The 17,863-nt window shown below is 45.1% G+C and overlaps 1 protein-coding gene across 2 annotated transcripts in view; it reads right to left on the bottom strand.

Moving 5' to 3' along the window:
• Positions 1 to 17,841, bottom strand: part of spg11 (SPG11 vesicle trafficking associated, spatacsin) — a 23,068-nt gene extending 5,227 nt beyond the window's left edge. The window contains exons 1-31 of one of the 2 annotated variants that reach the window (XR_013131040.1): positions 17,500 to 17,841; positions 17,172 to 17,347; positions 16,632 to 16,859; positions 16,153 to 16,348; positions 15,723 to 15,860; positions 15,143 to 15,516; positions 14,813 to 14,958; positions 14,470 to 14,602; positions 12,473 to 12,628; positions 11,980 to 12,158; positions 11,452 to 11,628; positions 11,093 to 11,164; positions 10,753 to 10,874; positions 10,278 to 10,453; positions 9,827 to 10,037; positions 9,447 to 9,641; positions 9,119 to 9,225; positions 7,461 to 7,606; positions 6,727 to 6,891; positions 5,517 to 5,583; positions 5,114 to 5,279; positions 4,730 to 4,938; positions 4,379 to 4,487; positions 3,969 to 4,128; positions 3,528 to 3,800; positions 2,849 to 3,049; positions 2,427 to 2,534; positions 903 to 1,074; positions 574 to 788; positions 120 to 269; positions 1 to 20 (exon numbers count right to left, since the gene is read on the bottom strand). The exon at positions 1 to 20 is cut by the window's left edge and continues 527 nt beyond it. Coding sequence is in view for 1 of the 2 variants with exons in the window: in XM_077007087.1 (XP_076863202.1) it covers positions 1 to 20; positions 120 to 269; positions 574 to 788; positions 903 to 1,074; positions 2,427 to 2,534; positions 2,849 to 3,049; positions 3,528 to 3,800; positions 3,969 to 4,128; positions 4,379 to 4,487; positions 4,730 to 4,938; positions 5,114 to 5,279; positions 5,517 to 5,583; positions 6,727 to 6,891; positions 7,461 to 7,606; positions 9,119 to 9,225; positions 9,447 to 9,641; positions 9,827 to 10,037; positions 10,278 to 10,453; positions 10,753 to 10,874; positions 11,093 to 11,164; positions 11,452 to 11,628; positions 11,980 to 12,158; positions 12,473 to 12,628; positions 14,470 to 14,602; positions 14,813 to 14,958; positions 15,143 to 15,516; positions 15,723 to 15,860; positions 16,153 to 16,348; positions 16,632 to 16,859; positions 17,172 to 17,347; positions 17,500 to 17,714 (5,162 nt within the window). In the remaining variant the exon portion in view is untranslated. The remainder of the gene's footprint in view (positions 21 to 119; positions 270 to 573; positions 789 to 902; positions 1,075 to 2,426; positions 2,535 to 2,848; positions 3,050 to 3,527; positions 3,801 to 3,968; positions 4,129 to 4,378; positions 4,488 to 4,729; positions 4,939 to 5,113; positions 5,280 to 5,516; positions 5,584 to 6,726; positions 6,892 to 7,460; positions 7,607 to 9,118; positions 9,226 to 9,446; positions 9,642 to 9,826; positions 10,038 to 10,277; positions 10,454 to 10,752; positions 10,875 to 11,092; positions 11,165 to 11,451; positions 11,629 to 11,979; positions 12,159 to 12,472; positions 12,629 to 14,469; positions 14,603 to 14,812; positions 14,959 to 15,142; positions 15,517 to 15,722; positions 15,861 to 16,152; positions 16,349 to 16,631; positions 16,860 to 17,171; positions 17,348 to 17,499) is intronic. The other variant, XM_077007087.1, reaches the window with a different exon arrangement.
• Positions 17,842 to 17,863: the final 22 nt, after the last annotated feature.

Below are 17,863 nucleotides of genomic sequence, written 5' to 3'. Positions count from 1 at the left end.
GAATCTCTGTGCATGGAGTCCTACAGAAAGAAACAGAACTGCTTCAGTCGAAAAATGTGACCTCCATGACCAGTTCATGCAATACTATGTTTAAAAGACAGAGTGGAACGGTCGATCACCTCAGCCTGAGACAGGAAGAACTGGCAGGCGGCCTCCGCTCCGACACGCTCGGTGCCGAACTGCTCGTGGCACCTCCTCCAGAAGGACAGACGTGTCTCCTGCCTCTCCCACTGTCGCTTGGTCTTTAGCATCTCCAGGTCCTGCAGCAGCTTCAGAAGGGACAGTCAGATTGAGATAAATTAGTCCAACATCTGTGGACAAGCCTGGGGTCATCAGGATCATCCTGTACTATAAAAGATGTGCAATACACTACTGGGCCCACCCGCCTCCACGCAACACCTTGACATAGCAAAACAATGACACCTCTTGATTTAGGAAAGAACTTTTTATGAATACAAGCCAGTCATCATCTTCTCTGTTTATGTGCGGAATGCACCAGTTTGACCTCCACTCATTTCTTTAACGAAACATAAATTCCCAGATTATATATTCCTCTCATTAATGTGCCCTCACCTCATTTATGATCAGGCGATCGATTGGAAGTCCTGCCAGTTCAGCCACTTTCCTGGCCTGGGAGAAGAGGCCGAGGTCCTGCAGCTTCTCCAGCGTGCTCTGGCACTCCCCCTGCAGGCAGGCGGTGCTATAGTCCTCCAGCAGACACGGAGACAGACACACGGGTGTCTCAGACAGGATCTGGCTCAACTGGCTCAGCTTCTTAAAGTCAGGACCTTGAGGGACAAAAGCAGGAGGAAAGGCAGACTTGTTGGGGTCTCTAAAAAGACACGTCTCCCACTTGAATTAATTAATATAAAGTTCCTGCTTGGGGTTTTTCCCCTTTTCACCGTTAGACTTGAGGAGATGCTCCATCTCAGCCAGCAGCTGGAGCAGCCTGTGTAGCTCGTACTGTGTCCCACACTGCTGCAGCAGGACGAGGAGCAGGACGGAGGCCTGAGCCTCCACCCACTGCACCGGGAGACACTCGGCACCCAACACACTCCCACCACTGCTCCTGAGCTGCAGGACGAGACAGCAAAAGGGAAGCATGAAGGAGAAACAGAGAGACAGAGCAGAGAGAGAATGAGTGAGCAAGCAAGGGAGAGGGAGAGAGGGAGAGAGTGAGTGTGTGTGAGTGTGTGAGTGGGTGAGTGGGTGAGTGAGTGTGTGTGTGTGTGTGGGTGGGTGTGTGGGTGAGTGGGTGGGTGAGTGAGTGAGTGGGTGAGTGAGTGAGTGTGTGTGTGTGTGTGTGTGTGTGTGTGTGGGTGAGTGGGTGAGTGAGTGAGTGAGTGAGTGTGTGTGTGTGTGTGTGTGTGTGTGTGTGTGGGTGAGTGGGTGGGTGAGTGGGTGGGTGAGTGGGTGGGTGGGTGAGTTGGGTGGGTGGGTGAGTGAGTGAGTGAGTGAGTGTGTGTGTGTGTGTGTGTGTGTGTGTGTGGGTGTGTGGGTGAGTGGGTGGGTGAGTGAGTGAGTGAGTGTGTGGGTGAGTGAGTGGGTGAGTGAGTGGGTGGGTGAGTGGGTGGGTGAGTGAGTGGGTGGGTGAGTGAGTGAGTGAGTGAGTGAGTGAGTGAGTGAGTGAGTGAGTGAGTGAGTGAGTGAGTGTGTGTGGGTGAGTGGGTGAGTGTGTGGGTGAGTGGGTGAGTGGGTGAGTGGGTGAGTGGGTGAGTGAGTGAGTGTGTGGGTGAGTGGAGAATACAGTTTACTATAATGTCGCAAGGTGCTGGAGACATTTAATATACTCCTTTAGGACAAATGAATACCATATAAACAGGCAGCTGGCTCTGAAACATCCGATTACCCTCTCGGGAGGGGAGCTTAGAGAGAATCTGTCCCTTGTCTCAGTGATATGGACCTACTTTTGCTGACTGATACTTGCTATGAATCTATTCAACCTTGCAACAGCAAGACATCAAATTTATCCTTACGACAGCAAGACACCAAATTTATCCTTCTTTCCTCCTGGAGAACTCAAGGTTATTTTTAAGACAGATATCACTTCCCCCGACTGACAAATAGCCGTGACACTCTTCCCCTTGTATTAAACACAAAAGATTATATTGAACCTTGGTGGCTTCCAGAGACGGTAGTTAAAAGCTATTCACAGGCTTAACTCATGTACTCTACCCGTCTTACACAGACAGAAAGCAATTTCAGTTATATGATCCAGAGAAGGGCAGACACCATCACATGCATCAAACGTGTCCCAGTTGCTGGTGACCCCACAGCACCTCAGAGCAGTAAGCAGATGCTCTTTCTAAGGGCTCAGACGGGGAGAAGACGGACTTTACTGAGAGCCCAGACAGAAGAAGTAAATGAGACAAAAAAAACCCCCCAGAAAAATAGCAATAGGAAAAAAATAACTAATCTCGTCTTACGTTGAGCAGACATTTCTGGAACTCCAACAGTTTGTCTTTGGCCCCCTGGTAGTTTTTATAGTCGTAGCAGAGCTCAAACATCTGCAGCATGTGAATGAGTGGAGACTCCTACGATGAAGAAGAGATGAGAGGACACATGTTTGGGCAGGAAAACCACACTTATGAACATCCGAGAATTGAACACGTTCAAGAAGAGAGGGAAGGGTGCAATGACACAACTGAAAGGGCATTTAGAAATTAGCATAAGTGAATGTAAGTGTTCACCATTATACTCAAGACTGATGTGATTAACAAGATAAGGTCAGTACTCAAGGAGGACATAAAAGACCAACCGGTATTTAACGAGCATCATTTTCCATAAATCTGGGCCTGCATATTACATATGATTAATAATGCACTGGAGAGAAATCAGAGTACCTAACCCGCTCGAACAGCTGGAAGCCACGGATTAGAGGTCTGATCTGGCACTTCCGAAGGAGCGTCTTCCATAAGACTGACAGATCATAAAGGCTCCATGGGTGGTGGGCCAGGTTCTCATTAATGTAAGAGGTGGCCTCCTGGACAACGTCTTCGTCCACGGAGGTCAGGAGCCACACACACAGGCACTGCAGGAGCTCAGCATCCTGCCAGTTCAGGAAACAGAAGACACACGAATCTGCACTGAAACACTTCATTAAAAGGTCACAGGTCGTACATCCAGAGCAAAAGTAACATCAGTCATTATTTGTAGCCATTTTTAAATAGATGAACCTGGAAAAACAAACAGCTGGGCTGCATATGTCATCTATGACCCAGTGATCTCAGCACCACAGACTTCACTCTCACTTAATGAAAAGTACGGCAAGGACATTCAAAGTCACGGCCATAAGGTAGCAAGTGTTCCAAATCACACGTACCAAATCACACATTCAGAATAAAGGATAAACAGGATAAACGTTCTCCATCCTGGGCCAGGTTGTGAAGCTACAACCACTCTAGCATTTTCCATGTTAAAACAAATAACCAAAATGAATAAACTTTTTTTGTTAAACAATGTGCAAAACTTAAATCAGGATCACTTCACCATTCTAAGTTCTATAATGATCATTTCTGTCCACCTACCTGGTGACATGCTGCCAGGACCGTAAGTGCCGGACTGTGTAGCTGCACAGCCTGGGCCAACAGGTGCTTACAGGGGCTGGGCTTCCCCTGGCTCTGTAGCAGGACCTGGAACAGATCCGTAGGGGACTCGGAGCTCTCCTCTCTGGGCAGGGAGCAGACACCATCCCCCTGTCCCTCCGGGCCCCTCTGGGAGGGGATCAGCTGCAGGTCCTGGAAGGCCAGGGAAAGGTGGGCCTGCAGAGCCGGGCTGAAGCTGGACACCAGGGCTCTGACCTGACCAGCGGAAAACATGAGCAGTTGAGCATGAATGCAAATCCGTGCACCCATCCAATAAAAACAGCACTAAAATTTAAATAGAAATCGTAACTAAAAACTTGATTTTGATAACAATGCCATGTATTACTTTGGAAAGTCACATAATTTGAAATGCCGCTGAGACACCTGCTGTGGTGGGTAGTGGTGGAGTTGAACAAAGAGCAGGAAGTTCAGCCACTGGCCGTCGGTGGCACAGTCCTGCAGGTAAGCGGCGCTGAGGTCCAGATCGTGCAGCCGACAGAACTGCACCGGGAGAGCCCAGTCCTGGCCGGCCTCGTACGACGACCTGAGCAAGCCGAGGGTGACAGCACACCAAGCCTCATTTGCACTTTAACAAACGGGACCAGCCGAGTACATCATTACAAAAACGCTAAACGGCCCCGAGGCCTTTTCAAGCATTCAACTATTAGAGACCCCTAATTATTATTCCTCATCAGCAGCTCTATTTGCTGTGCACGATCACTGGAAATGTGATTTCGGTGGAGTGTAGTAAGTCGTGGAACAGAACCTGTGGCCCATGTGGAGTGGGATCTCACCTGCCAAGGCCTCTCCTCTCCACACCGTCCCTCACCGCGCCCTCCAGGTGCAACAGCAGTTCTTCTGCCGTCTGCCGGTGTGCCGTGGCCAGTTTACTCACCTTGTCCACTAGGAGACAGAGAGAAGAAGGCTGCACTACCGTTTCAACTACGTGACACTACCATCCATTACATCACCTGCCAGAATATTTTAATCACTTACAGAAAAGTTAAATGCAGAAAAAAAAAACAATACAGCAAGATTAACTGGTTAATTCTTCAATGTAAATTGTACATTTTCCCCCACATAAACAGGAGTGTGTATGCACAATTATCCCAACCCCAGTTTTCTAAGTGAGAAAGAAGTCTTACCCAGAGACTGTCTAAGGGAGGCTAAGCCGCTTTCCTCACAGTTCTGGCTCCACAGTTTCAGTATAAGATTAAGGGCCTTGAGATCCACCCTCAGTTTCAGACTACATACACCCAGCAACTCGCAAAAACACACACAGGCTGCAGCTACAGAAGACGAATCAAAATGTGACAGGCCCAGTGAGCAGGCCTTCTCCACAGCCACATCTATCCTGCACAGGGTTGAGAAGAATGACTGTAGTCAGTACACTGGACCGTATAGACGATAAATCCTACGGGTCCAAAGCACACGTTGTAAAACACAACATATAAAAGTAGCCAATTTGCATCAAAACACAATTACAGGCCTAATATAGGACAGTATAATACAGCACAAACAATACTCACTGTAGCTTCACGTTGCTGGAATTGGCCAGATGCTGAATGATGAAAATTCCATAGGCAAAAGAAGGCCTGGCGTGCTGCAGGTAGTATAAGAAGTCCAGGTTCTCGATGAGAGCGTACCTGCTGACCAGGTGTGGGCTGGAGAAGTGTGGAAGCTCAGCAGGTCCTTCTACAGCCAAACAATTTAAAAACTGGTCAGTATAAAACACAAAAAGTACATTAAGAAAGAAATATCTGCAGGACTGAAGTGCAGCCCAACGGGAAGTGGAGTAATGATTCAGGAAAGTGTGACTATTTTTGGTGAAATTAAAATGATTCACCAGGACGTGACTGGAAAGGTCAATGCTGTAACGTCCAACAGCGCCACTAAGAATTTCATGAGTCTGTAAAATGTTGAAATGCCTACCAGCGGTGCCCAAGGTGTTGGCAGACTGCCATCCAAACAGTTTGGAGGTATCTAGAGGATGCAGAGACTGCACAGAAAAGAAAAGAACATGCATGCGCACACACGCACACGCACACACACACACACACAGTTCATCTAAGCATTAGATGAACTCTTCTTCACATTCCTACTACAGTCGCCCCCACCACCACAGTTTTACTTTCTGACTATCAAAATAAGTCTACTACAAGCGACACGTCTGTGCAGTACCTTTTGGCCATTTAGCTTATCATGAAAGCACAATAAATGTCTTGACACCAAACGGGAGGAAGACTGTGGCAAATCTTAATGAGAAATCAGACAGCAGCCCTCCTAGACTTCACCCTCATCTTAATGCAGCTGTGTGGCAGTGAGAGCAGAATGCTAACAAAGCCTCCTGAGATAACAGCTCGAGCAGAGATGCCCATCATTCAGCATGGGTCACTGCCCCCACATCACTGCCCACCATGCCTGGCCTGACGGAGAAGCTGCTCTAAACACCCCCTGGTATTGACAGAATGCTAATTATATACCGGTGTGCTGTTAGAGGACTCTGCTAATAATCAGATGTGTTCCGCTCTGCGAGTCTAAGCTGAGATCATCTATGTCTGCACAATTCCCAACTCTAAGGGACGTGGAAACAACTTAGCCAAAAAAAAAATGTCATTTGGTAAGACAATCTCTATATATAGTGACCTCTGAAAACAAATTTAGACACACACACAAACACACACAGTGACATCTCCATGAATGACAAGCCACCAACAGTGTGCCAAGAATGCCACGTTCTAATAATTCAAAGCGCATTAGACGTTGCAGGAGCTCCTCCAAACTAGCCGAGAGTGCCATGATCTTTTTGCCCTTTAGGTCTGTCTGTTCCGCATCGACAAGGCTATTAATACACTATTAATACACTATTAATACACCTTCACTGCAAACTCTGACAAGAGCTCAACTGACAAGTGCTGTTAATTTGAATTCAGAGGGCTTCTTTTCCTAATTAGATGGAAAAAGTGAACTTGCTTAAGCTACTTCACAAAGTAGCAGTGTTGGAGTTTCAGGTTACATTAATCTGTGGCACCTGTGCCCTGCTTCTGTGTATTCTCTTTTAATCGTTGTTGTTTTTTTTCTTAACTCCATTAAAATGTCTGAAAGACAATAACAAATGGACCAGACTGAAGTGGCATTGCACCTGCATGAGATGGTAGACAGATATATCACAAGCGGCGATGCCTCTTGGGCCAGTTGGAGGGAACAGGGCTGCTTTGAGTTTGGGGTACGCGCTCAGCGCCATCCGCAGGAGCTGGGGGTCCACTCTGCACTGGGCGTCCTGACCCCTGCCGCCGTCCCTCACCACCTGCACACACGGGCAACCAACCGCACAAACGGATCACGTTCATTTCCAGAATTGGTGATGAATTTAAAACGCTCCCCAGGTGACCCTTGACTGGGTTTGTAAAGGAAAGGGATTGAATCTGCACCGAATTGTTAAGTGTTCTGAAACAAGTATGTTTATAGGCTTTAGAGGGTATAAGCCCTCATTACTTGTCAAGTTTGTTAAGACTACCAACTCCAGCAAAACTAAAGAACCAAAATTAAGATGAAAAACATTTCTTGGTTTACTGATGTCAATGAGAATAATGGGAATAATGTAAGCTGCAATTTTTAGAAAAAGCACCTCAGATAACTGGTCAACACCCCCGTGTCCAAACCCGATGACCCCTACCTGTTCAACACCCCCACATCTAAACATGACGACCCCCTACCTGTTCAACACCCCCCTGTCCAAACATGACGACCCCCTACCTGGTCAACACCCCCCCGTCCAAACATGATGACCCCCTACCTGGTCAACACCCCCCTGTCCAAACATGACGACCCCCTACCTGGTCAACACCCCCCTGTCCAAACATGACGACCCCCTACCTGATCGATTCCCCCACGTCCAAACATGATTGTGGAGAGAGCGAGGAGACTGTGTCCTTCCAGTAGCATGCTGCTAACGCTAGCCTGGCTGCCCGGTAACAACACCTGTGCACTGGTCAGACTAGCCTGGAACACCTGCGCTGGGTCTGCAGGTCACAGGTCACAGGGAGAGGGTGGGGTTACATTCCTCTTATGTATGTTTCCATGTGCTTATTTTACACTGCACCTTTCAGAAGAAACAGCTTTTCAGTATATATGATTAACAAAACAACAATACCAAGTAGTCAAAAAGTAGCTTAGTTAGATGACAGGCTACATTAGTGCATTACTGATGAAATGACAGACTGTGTATGTGTAATTATATATATATAATACACATTACACACACACACACACACACACACACACACACACACACACACACACACACAATATTGCCAAAAATATTTGCTCATTTTCCTTGACTCACATATGAGCTTAAGTGACATCCCATTCCTAATCCATAGGGTTCAATATGACGTTGGTCCACCCTTTGCTGCTAGAACAGCTTCAACTCTTCTGGGAAGGCTGTCCACAAGGTTTAGGAGTGTGTTTATGGGGATTTTTAACCATTCTTTCCTGAAGCACATTTATGAGGTCACATACTGATGTTGGCTGAGAAGGACTGGCTCTCAGTCTCCGCTCTAATTAATCTCAAAGGTATTCTATCGGGTTGAGGTCAGGACTCTGTCAAGTTCATCCACACCAGACTCCATGTCTTTATGGACTTTGCTTACAACCACACACCAAAATCCCCCCTCCACCAAACTTTACACTTGGCACAGTACAGTCAGACAAGTACCGTTCTCCTGACAACTGCCAAACCCAGACTCGTCCATCAGATTGCCAGATGGAGAAGCGTGATTCATCACTCCAGAGAACGCACCTCCACTGCTCTAGAGTCCAGTGGCGGCGTGCTTTACACCACTGCATCCAACACTTTGCATTGTACTTGGTGATGTATGGCTTTAATGCAGCTGCTTGACCATGGAAACCCATTCCATGAAGCTCTCTGTGCACAGTTCTTGAGATAACTGAAGACACCACGAAGTTTGGATGTCTGTGGTGATCCCACCACAGTTCCATGCTGGAATTCACTGAGCTCCTGAGAGTGACCCATTTTTTCACAAATGTTTGTGAAAATACAAACAATATAGTTTTGGCAATATAGTGTATATACACACACACACACACACACACACACACACACACACACGCACACACACCCACACACCCACACACCCACACAGTCCTTCTTCTGTTCTGTTTTTTCCTTGCCACAAGGATTGTGTGAAAATATGATCTATATTAACAAAGCAATTTTCCCTACATTGCTGTAGAGGATACAGTAATCTAGGTAAGAGTAAACACACTAGGCATTCCCCCCCAGCTATGTAAATCTTACTGTATCTTTCTAAAATTGGACTGAGGTTCTGTTTTACTAGTTTTCTAGAGAAGGTATGAGATATTCCATTCTTACTGGATATTTTAACCCATGTTTTTGTGTACCACAGACATCTGAATGCAAAAAAAATATTATTTTATCAGTTAAATTTTATTTTTAGACAGTTTAGAGTCTAAACTTTAGACAAACCTAAGGAAAATGTACTTGGACTTACCTTTGAGGTCTCTTGAAATTCTCTGCATTCTGACCATCATCTCAAACCAGGGATGACTCTCATACAAAGCCCTGTCTCCAACTACAGGGCAGTTAGTTGGTGTCAACCTGAGTGAATCAAAAAAGAATCAAAGATGTAGAATAATACACCTGCCTCCCCTGGAGTACATTACCTTCTAAAGCAGGGTAGTGGTCTTCAAAGTCTTCAAACCCTCTAACACAGTCAAGTGCTGAGATGCTTTACGGAAGAATTGCATGAATCAGCTTACGCATTTTTACCGAATACGTTAATTGCTATCAAATCATGCACCCAAATGGCACCAGCTCACTTGTAGTGCTCCAGGTAGGTGTAGAGCAGGTATTGCAGGTTGTTCTCCAGACAGTGCTGAACAAAGCGTGCATGAAAGTCCTGGAACTGTGGGACAGGAGGGTCTCTGCTGGGCCGCATCACGCCCCCAGCCTGGCCCAGTCTCCACAGTAACTGCTCAAAGTCTGACATTTCAGACTGCACAAACACATCCTGTCTGTGGCACACAGCAGGCAGTGAAGTGGGTTACAGACGTCAGACATAAAAACAGGACAGATTACAGTAAGGAACATGGCTGGATATCCAGAAAACGCATCTAAACTACGGCTATACCTTGCTGCACTTATACTGGAAATAAACAGTAATTTGCAAGTCCATTCGCACATATCCACTTATCCTAACCTAGCAAGCATATCCAGGATTTGGTCTCTCATGTAGCCGCTGCACTGACTGTGTTCGTCCACAATGGCAGGAGTGAGTGGCGGCCACTGGGGGGCAGCAGTGCTCCCACTTTGCTGAGCGGCCATGCTAGTGAGCCACGCGGTGATCCGGTCCTGGTCATGGAGGGAGGTCAGGTAGGACCACAGCACAGTGGGGTCACACGAACCCAACACTAAGGCAAGACAGAAATTCTGACATTGAAGCAGCTTCAATTGTTTTGTGATTTCTGTATATGGTATAAAACAGAAGGGCTTGTTGGGTGCACATCTCCGAATCATTCAATTTAAATGTAATCAAGCCGGTAAGGTCTGTAGTTTAAAAAGCCAAACACCAGAGTCATAACCTGATTACATGTTCTCTCTGCTAAAACGTAATATGATACACCAGAACGAGATAACATTGACCCACTCACTGGAGTCTGGCAGTCTGGAAAGCAGCAGTGATTTCTGTGTGTTGTTGTCCCAGTGTGTGACCCAGTCTAAACGCAGAGAGCCCAGTAAAGACTGGGAGGAGGGTGGGCGTGGCCCTCCCACTATCTCCTGGATGACCTTCCTGCTCTCAGCATCTGATTGGCTGAGCTGTGGAACTCTGCACGCAGAAGATGGAGGACATGTAACTCCTAAAAACTAGTTTTCATGTGATAATGGACTTAACGGACAGGTGACTCTACTTTTACTATTGTATCACTATTATATTTATTGTGCTCATGTTTTTAAAACATTTTAAGGAGTTGTTAACTAATATCTGGTCTCTATCAAGTATCTCTATTATGAAAAGGTTTAGTCAGGTGCATACACCTATTTTTAAATGCTCGGTCTTCTAGAATACATAACCGCACCATAAAGCCACCAATACAGAGCCTGTAAGTCAGTTCACCAGATCCTCACTTGTTCATGTCAATGGGCTTTAAACATCTTGTTGCTGAGCCCAAATGTTCAATCTGTTTAATGAACTCCACTTTTTCCATCTCTTCAGCGCTGAGATGATTCTGCCTCTTCAGTTCCTCTACCTGTTCAATGAGCAGAAAAATCACTTGGCCAAGAACCTCTAGCATATAAAACTCCAAAACTAATCACAGGAAAACAGTTTGAAACTATTAATTAAGTTTTTTTTATACATTCAGCACCCAGGGCCTTAATTTGATTGCTGTCCTTTGAAGTGAAATTGCTGATTGAGTCTGCAGTATGTTTTAGCACACACCTTCTGCGTGTTCAAGGACACACATACCATAAAGGCCCTGAGGTCCCGATCAGACGTGTACACACAGATACTGTGGAGCTGCTCCTTCACATTGAAGCCCTGAGAGAAATACACAGAGACACCATCACAAAGCTGTCCACTTCCACAATACGCCTGGGTCTTATTAAGTAAGATCTATTAATTTTATTAAGTAAGATTTATTTATTTACTTATTAAGTAAGATTTATATTTATGTTGTATTGATAGTACAGAGTACTCCGACAACAACATAGTTTGCACCACACTAGCCATTTCATAATCGTATCTGAATGTGGACCGTGTCGGTGAGGGTTGCTATATCCTGTCATCATTCCTAGCTTACTGTGGGCATACATGAGTGTGTGTACCATGTTAGTGAGCAGGGTGGTGGCCTGCTTCAGGTCTTTGTCTTTGAGGCAGGTGAAGGCCAGTTTCAGCCCCGTCCGCCTCAGCTCCTCCAGGTCCTGCTCAGGACAGCCCCGTCTGCGCAGACACGCCTGTGCATGCGGGATCTCCCTGCACAGTACCGCACGCTGGACCACCTCCTGAAACAGGACACACACACACGTCCACATTAAAGGTAATTCTTGAAAGTCTGAGACATCAGAACAGCTGAATCTAATGACTCTCCTAAAAGACACTGTGCTGTTATCAAATATGTTCTCTAAACTTGCCCTTTTTAGCTTATATATAATCAGTAGTCCCTAATCTGTGGGCTCTATGAAACTGGGTAGATTCTTCAGAGAAATCTTATTTAAATGACAACAATCACAAAAAGGATAGAGACAACAGAACCTAAATCATTGCCTCATAATCCAATAATCCAAACAGAATTTGAACCAGCACTATCCAGCCAGCTAATTCACTGTTTCCAGAATATTAATGTCACAACTCACCTGGACAGAGAGTGCCTCCCACTCCGCATGTGTAGTGGTATCAGGTGCAGGGTTAGTGGTTACGACAGGAATCTGGCTCTCTCCCCCTACCAGCCACGGGTACTTCCTCATATAGGTGCGCAGTTTAGAGATATAACCATCCAAGATCCTCACACAGCCCTGCAAGTTATCATCCAGCTCTGCAAGAGGAAGATTAGAAACGTGTCCACCGTACCAACAAAGACGACATCAGGTACTGCTTCATTGTGTTTGATTAAAGAACACCTCTTTCATTTAAATTCAAATGAAACATGTTAAATGAATCAATAACACTAAACATCTGGGATGGATGAATAATGATTACCGTGTGTGTGTGTGTGTGTGTGTGTGTGTGTGTGTGTGTGTGTGTGTGTGTGTGTGTGTGTGTGTGTGTGTGTGTGTGTGTGAGCATGTGTGTGTGTATGCGAGCGTGTGTGTGTATGTGTGTGTGCGTGTATGTGTGTGTGTGTGTTACCTGCTGTGCTGCTAAGGAGGACTCTGGTTTGTGTATTGAGGAAGTTCAGTGTAATGCTGAGCAGCTGTTCACAGAACTGTCGACTCTGAGCCTCTGTGTTTGTGTCTCTGATGGCGGAGTAAAGCAGGTCCATCGCTGGACACAGATTCTGGGCATCTTAAACACACACACAAGAATAAGATTAAAAGTAGATGAAACAAACAACAACAAAAACTATTACAAGCCAAACAAAAAATATGTACATAGAAGAAAATATTTCAAAATGTCGATTTCAATGTGTTACAAATATTCACATATTCACCTATTAGACAAAAGGGTGAATCATGGTGTAGGGGGCTGAATTAAGAGAATGAACTGAGATGTGATGTATTGCAACTTGATCTCCTTGTATCACCAACAATGCCCAAAGCCTCACCAAATTAATTACTTACCAAATTAATTACTTTGTCAATGATACAGCTAACCAATATAAGTAACGCAGACGACCACCGCATCTAAATTAGCCTCCATCCATCTGACTAATTACCTGATAAGATCATCATTCTCTTTAATGTTCAATTTCTGTCTAGTACTCAGTCCTTGTGCCACATTAGTACAGTGTCTGGGAGTACACAGCCTTATTACATGGGTTTCCCAACACTATCCGTCAGTCTTTCTCTCTCCCACACACACTTTACTGTGCCTTCAGGTAATCAACATCACATCTTGTATTTCATGATTAGGTCCGAGTGCTTAATCAAATGTGTAATTACCATGTTCCTTTGTGATTAAAGCTATTCATTACGTTCCATGAGAAGTAAAACCATAGCTAATACAGTTCTACTGGATATAAATGACATTTTCTTTCTTTTTTATTGGCCGTGTCAGATGATTAATAGTGACTGACACTAGGCGTACCATATGGGCCCATCAAGCAGGACACGATTACTAAGAACTGGAAACTGGAGTTTAGTGACTGAGATTGAAATGAAGGTGCACCACTGATATATCAAGAGCTCAGCATATAAATGGCCTGAATGGGAGGTGGCTGGAAAGAAACTATCACTAGGAACAGGATGCATCTGCCAGAGAGCATGAGTGACGTAGCTCAAACATGGGATAAGGTCTAAGGTCTTGTCAGACGAGACAAAAAGTTTGGGGACACATTTCAAAGACTTCTTGTGGTGGAAACCTAGCACTACCGATTTATCAACAGATACCATCCCAGCGGTGAAGAATGAGAATGATGCTATACTACAGCTGGGACTGAAAGTTAAAACCGAAGGGCAAAAGGCCGACGCTATATTCAGGGAGCAAGACACCCTGCTTCAGTCTGCTGAAAAACAAAAACAAGTTGAAGCTGAAAGTTATATAATGTTATATAATGGCCTACTTAATATCCAGACCGTGAGACATTATTTAAAAAGCGCTGTCCACAAGCATCATGCAAGTAACCCAAATTAGCCAGGTCAAATCGGTCAACAAGACTGAGTGAGACGGAGCAAGGTCACTCCTCAACAGCACATTCAGCTGGGAGAAGGTTGGCCTACAAGAAGGAAAGATGTTATCGAAGCACAAAGTGGTTCTACCAAGTGCCAATCTGAAGAGTTTGAATACTTTCGTATTAAAAAACATTTTTTTGTGTTTTTAAGTGTCTGCAGAAAATAAGGAATGTTGACTTTAACAGACTTGAGTTTGCAATACAAAACTGTCTGTCTGTCTACAGAACAGTCTGAGTCTAATGTATATGAATCCCATGAGTTGACAGGGTTGAATACTTTTGCAACTTTGGCACTATAGTTGAATTTAGGCATGTCTCTCTGATCCAGAATGAAGCTAACCCTAGAGTAAAAGTCATTTCCAATTGTAAACCACAATTAGCACTGCAATTTAGTCAAGAATTATACTTAATTCATGCCTGGAAACTAATCCATTGTGTATGAACAAAAAAAGAAAAAAAAAAAGCTTAATAGCTTTCAGACTTAAAACAGCTACAATTCTCTGAGTTTCTCTCTTACTCTTCAGCTGTGTCTGCGTGGAGATGACCGGTGACTGCTCATGCAGACTGTAGCCAGTGGGTGGGCACAGAATATTCTCCTTGCTCTTGAGAAAAAAGTCCACCATATCCAACTGGCGATTTTTCAGACCAGCCTAAAAAAAAAAAAAGGTAAAAATATATTTGCTATAATATATATATGTATATATTTTATATATAATATATATCTTTCTTAGTGAGCCCTTGATTACATATGGCAAATATATTAGGAAATATGATATCTTTAAATAATATTGACTTCATTAACTCTACCGTTCAGATGATTTCTATTTTCTATTTATTTGAGGGAAGTGATTCACTCATACCTGCAGGGCCTGGATGGGCATGGAACATCTGCCCCAAGTGTTGAGATGGCAGAGAGAGTCCACCATGCCCGCACTGCCAAACACCATCAACCTGTTCAACAGCTCCTCCTGAGAAACCGCAAACAGCACCAGAGACAAGCCTGATGCTGGCGACAAAACAAAACCACACATATCCTCAAACCTCTAGCCAAATGATATGAAATATTACAAATAGGGTATAAAGGGTATTAAATGCTACCTTACAATAATGATTAAACGAAGAAGAAGAGGAAAGCAGAGGTAGAACGGGAAAAGATAACATTTATTTGGCATGAAACTAAAGTGTTGTACCTTTCAGTATGAGAGAGAGGTGTTCTTCTTCTGACCGGCGGACCGGCACAGCAGGTGCACTGACGTTGTGGTACACAACACACTGACTCTCTAGATCCCAGTATGCCAAGGTCAAGCTGCTGTTGCCTGCTGAGCTGAAGGTAAGCACAGCTGAGAACTCCGAGACATTCAGCATGGTTGGTGTGGTCTGTTCAGGCACGGTGAAAGACATTACAGCACCCCCTGCTGGCATGGAGGAGGCCCTGAGGCTGGCTGTGGCAGCTGCTTGGCGGCACTCCGAGTTGGGGAAGTCTCTGTACCATGGTAGCTGGAGCACTCGTGGGTCTGGGGCTTTAGCTCGCTTGTACAAGTACGCCAACCTGGCCTCCCACGAGCTGCACACAACGGGTTAACTTATAGGAAGAATGCCTTATTTCAACTGGGTGAAATGGTTGTGGGAGTGCTGTCAAATTTGCTGAAATTTAATGAAACACTGAAACAAATTTGCAGAAACACTGATGGCCAAGACAGTCCTGAATATAGAACCAAGCTATTCTCAGGCTAAGACAGATGTCAAAGATAAGAGCCTAGTCTGCCTTACTGGTCAATCTGGAAGTGGGTGTCCAGTACAGACTGGCTGTACGCAGAGTTGAGCAAGCTGTCTTGGTCACAGGGCTTGGTGGGTATGAGAGGTGGGCGGATGGGTACCTGACGACACAGCAGCTGTTCTGGGTGAGTCCTGTAAAAAGCAAATGAATTAAAATCATCTACATCTTCTGGATAAGATCCTCTTATCCACAGTGGTGTTCATTAGTGTCACTATGTGTGTGTGTTCACTGGAAATTCAATCCATCCAATCACCATATGAATATGGTTTTCATTGTGCTTAATGTCCAAACATTTAAACAATTCAAAACCAATGTGCAGGTCAATCAAGGTCAGGAAGTCTTGGCTAAGAACCGTACAGCTAATGTGGTCGCTCATTGTACACTCCCAATAATTGGCATGTGTGAAAGGAAGACTTCATTGACCTGAAATAATCATTGAGGTCAATTGCCAGTGCCTGGTTTTGGCTGGTGGCCACCACGGCTGTGCTGAGGTCTTGGGAGATGTGAAGAAGGCAGCAGGAGAGGGATGCAGAAAGCTCCACCTCTCTCTGGCCTGTTGTCAGGTAAGCTGGGAGGTCAACTGTTGCCAGGTGCGTGCCCTCAGCACTGTCAAATACATCTAATATCTACAGTTAAGGAAAGGTTTAGCATAAAAAGGGGTTTGTGCTATGTGAAGGATATCTGGGCTCAGACTGGAGCTGATGGTTTAACTAAATATTTTCCATGGTCTCAGTTGTGCTTATTTACACAGAACAGACAAAAATAGTAAAACAACTTTACTAACTTTACTTTACACCTCCATTGTGTGCTTTCGGCAGCAGTACAAGCATGTCAGGATGTGTTTGGCCAAAGACCAGCATGTAGCCCATCCTCTGGTGAAAGGCACCCATCATGAAGGATACATATGAATCCAGCAGTGGTCAGAACGAACAGGGTGCCTTTGCAGAGCTGGTAATCAGCGAACGTTCCCTCGATTGCTGGTGGCAGGCTGAGCAGACAGGAACACAGTGTGTCTGGTTGTGCAGGGCACTGCAGCCACAGCATCTGCACTAGGACACGCGTGTTCAGCAGGACGGAACAGTGGGCGTCGGTGAAAGACAGCAGCCTGACACAGGTCAGCTCACTGGCACCTGTGGAATAGAGCACATAACCGAGAGCACAGAAGACAAGCGCCCCCGGACAAAATTATTAACACAGGGGCAAACCAGCAGCACCAGTCGCACATTCTATTGCTGGCTAAATTTGTAGAACTGTGCTTTTCCAACACTTGTGAAATGCAAGTCAAATGTTTCATGCATAACACTTGGGGGGGGGGACACACACATAAGAAAGCAAGAGTAGTAAAGCATTATGTGCAAAATAATTCACAGTATGAATTCACAATATGTTTTAATAGACATCACATTAAAATATCAAATATTTCTAAAACACATCAAACTTACTTGAGTCCTTCTCTTTGACAAGCTGCAGCAGTCTATCTGCTGAATACTTAGTAAGAGAACACAACTGGCTTTCTTGGTCCACCTCATGCAATCGGAGTTCACAGGCTGGTCCCACAGTCAGAAGTCTGGGGATGTTATCAGTTTTGTTCCGCTCCGTCAACACCTCCCAGGAAAAACTATTAAACAGGACAAATCAGCTCCAATTACAGACATCAGTTCACAGCAACAAATGATCTATGCATTTAAATAAGATGACCCACAGAATGGAAAGAGGAAGTGCTTTGAATAGATATTTTTTAAGTAATAGTTGTGAAAAGCAATAACTCACTGTGTGTGTGTGTCCTGGAGGATGTGGATGGGAGCAGCTCGTTGAGAGATGTCACACACTGCCAACCTGCCACCAACACTGAGACTGCACAGCAGGGAGCAGCCTGGGGCCAGTCGGGCTTCCACTGTCTCACACACATCTTTACACACGTCGCTGTCTGCTAGAAGTGCAACTTCTAAGGCGCTCCGCAACCGAGGTTCAGGAATCCTTAACATTTTGGAAAATCGTCCCCGGGCGAACCGTAATCAACTAGAACCCGTCAAAAACAGGTAAACACTGTTGTGTGAGAAAAAACAAGACAACATTAAACTGGACTACATGACGGTCACGTGTCACTGCTAATCACGTGACACCGAGCGACTAA

Source organism: Brachyhypopomus gauderio, chromosome 5 (assembly GCF_052324685.1).
Source record: "Brachyhypopomus gauderio isolate BG-103 chromosome 5, BGAUD_0.2, whole genome shotgun sequence".
In the NCBI taxonomy this organism is placed as follows: domain Eukaryota; kingdom Metazoa; phylum Chordata; class Actinopteri; order Gymnotiformes; family Hypopomidae; genus Brachyhypopomus; species Brachyhypopomus gauderio.
Note: the sequence above shows the minus strand (reverse complement) of the source record. Positions and strands in the feature narration are given on the sequence as shown.